This window comes from Lolium perenne, chromosome 3 (assembly GCF_019359855.2).
Source record: "Lolium perenne isolate Kyuss_39 chromosome 3, Kyuss_2.0, whole genome shotgun sequence".
NCBI classification, from domain to species: domain Eukaryota; kingdom Viridiplantae; phylum Streptophyta; class Magnoliopsida; order Poales; family Poaceae; genus Lolium; species Lolium perenne.
In genome coordinates, this window is record NC_067246.2 from 203379474 (window position 1) to 203388225 (window position 8752).

The following is an 8752-nucleotide window of genomic DNA, read 5'->3' on the forward strand; positions in this document are numbered from 1 at the left end:
CCGTCGAAACAAGGGAAAACCATGCCTCCCGTGTCGCTCTCCTGAGGGCGACACCCGAGGCCCCAAACCCTAGCCCGCCGCCAACCCTCTTCACCCTCCCTTTCCTCCTCACCGCCATCAATGACCGTTGTCTGGAAAGCCCGTCGGCTCGCCAGGGACGGTGGCGGTAGGGACTTCGCCACTCCCCCGCGCAGAGGTCTTCAGCACGTGAGGTGACGACCTTGACTGGTGAGGCGATGCCGACTCGGCGGCGAGCGGTGCTCGTGGGTGCGGGATGGCCTCACGGCCGCGCGGGCGGCACGGAGCCGGCGGGTCATGGTCTTGGCCAAGTGGTCCTCGTGGTCGTTGGTCTCAGATCCGAAGCGTCAGCCCCTCCCTCTCCCAGATGCGCCCCACTCCACAGATCTACGGCTGGTGCGTCCGGCTCTCGATCTGACTGGGGTGGTGGCGATGGGATCGACGAGCGGGAGAAATACAGATCGGTTGGCCAGTCTCGACGACGCCAACGCCTCTTCGTGTCGTCTTCCTCCTTAGGGGTGCCATCTTGGTTTGTCTTTTCCCTCCCCCTTCCGCTACCTCACCGGTGAAAGCCCATATCTTTGATTGGGCCGCGGTGGCGCTGGTGGTGTTGTTGTCCTTGCTGAAGGCGCGACCTTGGGCGAGAAATGGGGGTATGTGGTCGCTGGTGGTTTGTGGTGGTGTGCAGGTGTCCAGTGGGCGGTCTTGCAAGAAGTTGGTAGCGCCCACTTCTTATTAGGATTCCCGTGCAGCTTCTTCTCTGAGACGAGCGACTTGACGATGGTGAGGCTCTTTTCATGATGTTTGCTAGCAGTGTCTTCCTTGGATCTCGGCTGCATTTCTCATCAAGGCTCAGGGGGAGCGATGCCATCGATCGACGGTACATCTTCCTACGAGCCAGGACGAGCAGGCAGGGAGCCTTCTTCGATGATGGACTGGACGAGGTTTGCGATTTCCCTTCGCGGGTCGGTTTTTTTTAGAGAATTCGAAAGAACCGTGGAACTCGTGTGCTTTGGGCCAAATCCAGCCTACTTGAGCCCCGGTTTACGCCGCGAAGTTCACATGCTGGCGGGCCAGGCCCATAACCATTCTGCGGCCTTGTCAGTCAAGCTGGCCCACTACTCAGCGTCGTGCATCCACCAAGAGTCGGTAAAATTGTCAAAAAAAAAAAAAAAAACAAGTGTCGGTAAAGGACGGAAGAGGGAGCTCTTCCAGGATAAACAGAACACGGGGCGAGCGATCCTCTGAACTTTCCTGTGTCGGAATCTTGGGCGTTAGCTTGGATTGCCCTGATGGAGGAGCAGCTCATCCTCCGGGTGCCCCCATCCGTGGCGGAGCAGATCGAGCGTCTCATGAACGAATCCGCCGCCGGCTCATCCTCCAACCCCGAGGACGCCTCCCTCGACCTCTCATTCTCAGGTGCCTCCTCTCCCTCCTCTGCGCTCCGCGAATTCTACTCTCTGTTTCCGCGGGAAATTGTTGTAACAACAGTAGGGCTGCGGATTTGAGGCGCCATAGAGATGGGTATTTGTTGGAGAATTTCGCTGCAACAGCGGCGGCTAATTGTTGGGGAATTCGCTGGCAGCATGCCTGTAGGCTGTTTGATGAAATGCACCAGCCAGGCACAGTGAAGATTACTGAGTGGCCTTTTCGAGATGGCTGGCTCTTCTGTAGTTCGAGCACGTGAATACCACGGCTTGTTGAGCTAAAATACATCTCAAGGATGAACTCTAGATAGGTGCACTCACAATGCCACAAGTGGAAGGGTTGGAGTTAGAGGTGTGAAGGTTGGATTCAAACACAAATTTGGACTAGTCGGGACTTGGTTGTGTAGGAATGATCTGGATGTGTTGAGGTCCTCAAGAGAAGACACCAAGTGAATGTGACAAAGGGTTTTATGTACTGGGTGGAAAGCAAAATAGTTTTCCTTGGCCACACTAGGGTTTTAGTTAGTGAGTTGCTAATTGGTTTTACCTCTAGACTAGAAGGGTTTTGCTTTGAGGTAGCTTAAGACAATCTTCTAGCAAGCAGATCAAGGCAATTCATCTTATCAAATAGATCAAGGCAATTCATCTTGCTTTACCATTTAGAAAATGTTTTTGTTCCCCCTGATTTTTGCACTCTACACACTTAAACAAGGTTGCAAAAGTTGGGGTGTTACAGTTTGTGTTGTTCTAGGTTTCCTGCTATGGTTGTTACGCGCTTTCGAGACCCTGTGCCCCTCAGTCGCGCCTTTGTTGGCCTGTGGTGGGGCAAGGCGGGTGCTTGTAGTGTGCTAGTTTGGGTGTGCGTTGTAAGCTGGAAGGCACCATTTGTTCGGTTTTCGGTCTGGTTTCCCTCATAAACTGGACCATTGTTTTCTCTTGTAAACTTAATACAATGACGCGCAGCTCTCCTGCGGGTTCTCGAAAAAATAGCGAGAGATTTTGTGCAAGAAACCTTTGTAGCAGACGAGGTAGCAAAGCATGCTAATGTTGCAGGTCATGCTAGATGATCCTCCTCATTTTATTCTTGCTAAACTTGTATCAGACTTAACTATTATTGAGTAAAATAATGGTTGTTTCCCAGTGTAAAAAAAAAAAACTACCACGAGCAGCATAGTGTTATATATCATCATAAAAAAAAAGAGCATAAAACAGCTTGCTGAAATTTCAGCTGAAAAAGAACATTAAGGCCATCCCAGCGCCCCCCTCGGCGGCGGCGGCCACACACCGGACAAGGGAGGCGGAGGAGGGAGGTCTCCAGCGGGGTGCGATGCCTGGATGGCCGCCTCGAGGCCAATCCATCGGGCGCGCTCCTCGGCCTCGGAGATGGCCATGGTGCGTGCCAGGGCCTCCTCCTCCGTTAGCTCGGGCTCCTCCTCCATGGGCTCATAGTCAGCGTCGTCGTCCTCCGGCGGGTCCACGACGGCGCCCTGCACGTAGACCTCCGGCGAGAATTCCGGCACCTAAGGGAGCGGGTGCACGGAAGGGGCAACTGAAACATGGATAAAGTGCAACCATGATTAAGGGTGTGCCTATTCATGCCCTACATTTGCAAACAAGAGGTTGCAATATGTAGATAGCAGGTTCCACAGCTGCTACCGTGCCATTAATACGGTACATTTCAGTTTGCCTGCTCACACGGGTTAATAGATGCTCCAAGTAGCCCTGTGGCATAAAACTTACACTGTCTTCGTACTTTAACAGTTGCTCAATTCTGGGTTTTGCCCTGCCTGCGGACGCCGGACGAGATATAGTGTCAATGGCTCCCGATTACTGTTAGATGGACAAAATATGTGCAGACAGCCTAATCGACCAGACAACACTAACTTGATATGAAAAATTCACTTAATTCATGTCTGTGTTCATATTCCCCTATTCACAAGCTGCCCAGATTGCATTTATTGGCTCAGATATGCTTAACCTGCCTTATATCTGTACAATGCCATGAAACCAGCCAGTATTACTAATAAAAAAGATACTTGAGTTCATTAATATGAATCTGAAGAGATTAGGCCTTTTTCATGAACCGTGGTGGCATTTCAAGCTCTTAGTAATCAGTATACAACTTCAGATGCTGATAAATTAATTCATGTCCAACTTTCGATGTAGCATTTTCTATGTGCTCAGTCTGTTGATTTTTGAGAGTACAACTTAAAACATTACTCTATAATTGTTATATTAGGAACTGAACTTTATTAATCCTTATTGCTTTCTGGATTGATGGTATTTTTCCTCCTATAGAGGATGGAAGGAGTGGCACATTTATGATTGGCAACCAGAGCTTCCCTGCATCTCTATTGGATCTCCCAGCCGTTGTGGAGTCATACAAGACATATGATGATTCATTTTTAGTTAAAACTGCTGACATCGGTCAGGTAAAGCTGAAGATTTGTGTACCATTACTTAATTTTTAGGCCTTATAATCAAATTGAACTGATACAGATGGTAATGGTAAGACAAGAAGATGATCCTGCTCCAGAAGGAGTTGAATACAAGCATGGACTTACTCCTCCAATGAGGGATGCACGCAGGCGACGCTATCGCAGAGAACCTGACCTGAGTGTATATGAATTGACTACCCTTCAGCTGTATTGTTTCCCATGTTGATGAAAATACACCGTTAATCAGGGCCTTAATTCTTGTGTGCACTCTTTTTGCAGGCAGATCTTGTTAACCGAGTTGAGAACGATCTTATAAGTATTATGCAAGGAGTATCTGTCAGTATCCTTTTTGTCCATGTGATTTGTGAAATGCTCGTGATTTGTGAAATGCATTGCCCTATTACAATGAAAAAAAATGGAAAGTCATTTTGTTTACTTGTGTACTGTTTGGCTGGCAGATTTGTACTTCTAATGGCTTATCAACTTACAAAACTGCTCGCCCTGTAACTTAAAGATAATGTTGTGAATCTCGTAAACATGCCATTAGGTCTTGGAACCTAACCTTCGAAACTTGGCATGTCTTTAGTTAAAAGGTCAACAATGAGTCATAGGTTTTGTAGAAATCTGCTACTTGGCTATCATGACTGCATTGCTTTCATTTGTCGAACCATCATAAAAAGTACATCATCTCGTCGTCCTCATGCCAGTCCATCTAAGTATGAAGTTCTTTAACTTGTTTGTAGACCAGAATACGAGTGTAGTAGGAGCTGGTGAAGGCAGTGATCCCAAGAAAGCTGCACCAGCTCGTGCACCCGAGCCTGAAGCTCAAGAGCCTGCTGCAAATGGCGAAGAAGCTGAGCCCGATAGGACCGACTCTGATGAATCAGATAACTGAAGTCGGCCAGGATATACAGTGCCGCTCCAATTGGCTGAGCAAACATAGTGGATTTAGCGATTCAGATGAATACAATGTGTATGCATCTCTACCAACAAAGAGCTCATGCTTGTTGCCTTAGGGCCTGCACTAGCTGATCCACAACTCTAAGAGCATCCCCACTCGTCTCCCCGAAGAGACCCCCGAGCGACGTTTTTCTCATCCGGACGGCGATTTTCGGCCCAGTCGCGCCCCTGATTTCTCGTTTTTTCTGGATTTGGGCCTAAATCCATCCGGCGAGCCCACGCCATCCCCGGTCCCCCGAGGCGCGCTCGGGGACTCCGGACGAAGCGAAAGCGCACGAAACGCCGAGAAATCTCTCCCGCGCTTTCGCTTCGTCTTCGCCGCAAAGGTGGACCCGGCCGGTCAGCGATAGACGCATCGTCTTCCGCGCGCAGTAAAGGCTGCCGCCGGTCAGCTCGCCGCGGACGTGTAGCATTTACGCGGCAATAAATCGCCGGCTCCAGCCCCGCCTAAATACCCCGCTCGCCGCGACGCGTCGCACCACTCTTCCTCTTCCTCTTCCTCTTCCTTCCCTCGACCCTCGACGAGATCCATGGCCTACAACGACGAAGACGGCGCGGCGAACAACGGCTTCCCCCGCCGGTCGCTCCACGCATGGGAGAGGCACCTCCTCCACCAGGTGGGGTACCCCTGCCCGCCGGACACGAGGCCTCCCGGCGGCGGGTGGCGGCTAAGTGTGGGCGGCGTGCCAATCCCGCCGCCGCCCCAGGGACGCGCCCTCGAAGCCGCCATCGAGGAGGTCTGACTAACGTTGTCGGACCAGGACCGCGCCGAGCCGCGCTACCACCCCGACAACCTGACGGCGTGGAACTCCTTCTTCCTTCGCCGGTGGGAGCAGGAGCTCGCCTCCTACGACGGCCCGCCGCCTCCGCCTCCGCGCAACAACACCGCCGGACGCAAGCGGTGGTAGAGCGTGCCGGGCCGGACGCTCGAGGCCGTCCTCGAGCACATCGAGGGCGACAACTTCCCCCTTCTGACGATGCCCCCACTGTCGAGGGCATCGGCCAGCCGCCGCCGGGGAAGCAGCTGGCAGCCACGGTGCATGGCTGCCAGTTCCTCGTCGTCCGGTTCGGCGTTAAGGTCGATCTCCAGGTCGGCGCCATCATTGGCGCCGGTGAAAAAGGAGCCGTCTTCTCCGCCGAGCAACCGCGCGCGCGGCGGCGGGATCGTCATCCGCGAGCCCTCGACGGCACAAGGACGGCTCCGCTCCAAGCGCGAACCCGACACCTCCGGCGAGCGGAAGCGCAAGCCGGCAAAGGTGAAGGTGGAGGAGGCCGAAAGCGCCGAGGACGCCGCCATCCTCGAGGCCGTCATGGCGAGGTCCCTCCAGGACCTCGTCCCCGCCGAGAACGCCATGCCACTCGACCAGGCCTGCGCCTGGTCGAGGGAGCAGTGGGAGAAGGAGGAGGCGGAGCGGCAGGCGAGGCTCCTCGAGGACGTCGCTCGCTACCGCCGGCCTGCGACTCCTCCATCCGGCGTCGCCGTCCCCATCATCGACCTCGAAGCCTCCGACGAAGATTGGTACAAGCCATCGCCGTCCCCGCCTCGCACCAGTGGTCGGTGGGGAGACGCCGGCCAAGGCAGCAGCCAGGCGGCTTCGGCGCCGCCGCAGTTCGACGACGACGGCTCCGACGACGATGGCGGCGACGGCGACTTGGACTACACGGTGTTCTACCGCCATTTCGGCATGTAGAGCGCCGTGTTTTAATATTTAGAGTTGTATTCCCCTAGCCGAATTCGAAATATAGTCGAATTCGGCATCTATGTATGAACATCGCCCTCTATATAGTAAATATCATTAAATTTAGTCTAAATTCGATCATTTTGAGCCGTATTTTGTCAAGTTTCCGTTTTTCAAATTTATATCGGCGTCTTCGCCTAAGATCGCGGCTGGGAAACTAGTCCTTCCCACGCTAAATTTACGTCCAATTCGGACGTAAATTTTCCCGGATTTCGGCGTGGGGAGGGCAAAGTAGTGGAGATGCTCTAACACAACTACGATGCAAATTGGCTGCAACTATGAATGGCGATGCAAAACCATTTTTTTTATTCACCACATTGCGTAACTAAACATGCTTGCCTTCACCATGCCTATGTGGTTTTGCTATTGGCATACTCTTCATTTTTTATGTACCCTACGTTCTGGGTTTAGTTAAGGTCAAAGAATACAGGATAAATGTGAACAGGGGGGAATACATACTTCCTTTTTTTGGGGAATACATGTCCATCTGTGACTCGTATTTTTTTTTTTTTTTTTTGCGAGTACAAAGAAGTGGAACAGCACAGCAAATTACAGAAAGGTCCCTACAGAAAAAAAAAATACAGCCCTGCCCTTCTGCAACTCGACCACATCGTCGTCCCGAGCGCCGTCGGTGGCGCGCCGTCGCTCCTACCCTCCTTCACGCCTTGGATCGAAGGTAGTCCCCGAGCGAGCGGGAAGTCACCGATCGCCGGCCCCGAAGGGCCTACACCGAAGGACGCCGTCGTCGCCGAACCGAGCCGCCCCAGCTTCTTCGTCGAGATCTTCAACAGCTGCCAGATCCGCCACCGGACCACCGAATCCGGCAAGGGGAAGTCGCGACCAGCAGTTCCACAGAACCGCCAGCCCGACGAAGGCGGCAGAACGACGTCGGAGCCCCGCGGAGCGCCGCCATCGAGGAGAAGAACCACCGCCAGCAAAACCACTCCGACCGCGCCGCTTCCGCCCCGACGCCGCCGGCTGGATACCCTAACCTCCTCTACACTATGTACACGACGCGAATCGGCGTTCCCCCGTCCTCCCGCCGCCGGAGCGGCCGGCGGAGGGCGAGGCAACCACCGATTCGGCGCCGGCGAGGTGAGAAAGCTAAGGTCGCTCAGAAAATCGCCTCCCTGGTACTGTAGGTGGGGAAGGAACGGTCCAAGGTCCGTATCTGTGACTCGTATTCATTGGCTTCAAGAACTAATCTCTCGTTGACCTCATTTAGATTGAACGTAAAATTCTGCAAATATTACATTCAATGCAAACAGACTTGTTACAATCCTGTGGTCGATGTTACATTGCCTCTCCAAAACCTAGTACCCCTACATACCCAAATATGGTGATGTCACAAAATCATAGTTACTGAACAGCTTCATAGTTCCTTGCACCTCTTCAGTATCAGAAGTCTAACTTTCACATAGCGGGAAACATAATAGCCTTCAGCAATACAAACTTCAATCATACAACCACACTGACACTGGAGTATGCATTAAATACAGTACTAAGTTGGGATATCTAATGCTAGTACATATTAGATATCATACCTTGATGTTCATTCGCAGAAATAAAAGTGGTATTTAAGCCAGCAACATTCGGAACCGAGACACAATTGATGGCGGGCAAAGCACGCAACTCCATCGAACAAGAGACAGTTGATGTAAAATCATGCATCACATGGACTATCCAGCATTCCTTCCTCCTGCAACCAAGAAGAACAACATCGTAATCGAAGGTAAAAAAAACTAGAAGGATACAGACGTTGAAAATGGTGTCTTTATGCTTCCTTCAAACTAGAAGGGTAGCAATGGTTGTGGGTGTGACATGCATATCTACTTCTACTCTGTGTGTTCATAACATGCAGTTGTATGCACGGCCTTGGACCTTGCTTTTCATCCGTAACAATTATCAAGAGAACTATTCTCGAGAGAAAAAAACGAAATCTAGGTGTAAGTTACAATGGCAAGTAAAAAATGATTATGATTGCCTGATACTACAAAGCATTTTAACAGCAGTCGTAAATGCAAATTTACATCAACTCCATGTGAGTCATGTGACTATAATTAAATTTGAGGTAGACTTCCTTTCCATCAGTACACACCAAGAGTTTGATTTCAAATCCTTAATAATGCCCAATCATCTACAGTAGTGATCACGACTACTCAAAACACAA

General features: G+C 51.6%; 1 protein-coding gene across 1 annotated transcript; it reads left to right on the forward strand.

Moving 5' to 3' along the window:
• Nucleotides 1-1210: 1210 nt before the first annotated feature.
• Nucleotides 1211-4907, forward strand: LOC127343131 (transcription initiation factor TFIID subunit 7). The gene is made up of 5 exons (XM_071828301.1): nucleotides 1211-1437; nucleotides 3744-3877; nucleotides 3945-4064; nucleotides 4163-4223; nucleotides 4627-4907. The coding sequence occupies exons 1-5, from the start codon at nucleotides 1311-1313 to the stop codon at nucleotides 4776-4778; spliced, it is 594 nt and encodes a 197-aa protein (XP_071684402.1). The 5' UTR covers nucleotides 1211-1310; the 3' UTR covers nucleotides 4779-4907.
• The last annotated feature ends 3845 nt before the right edge of the window (nucleotides 4908-8752 follow it).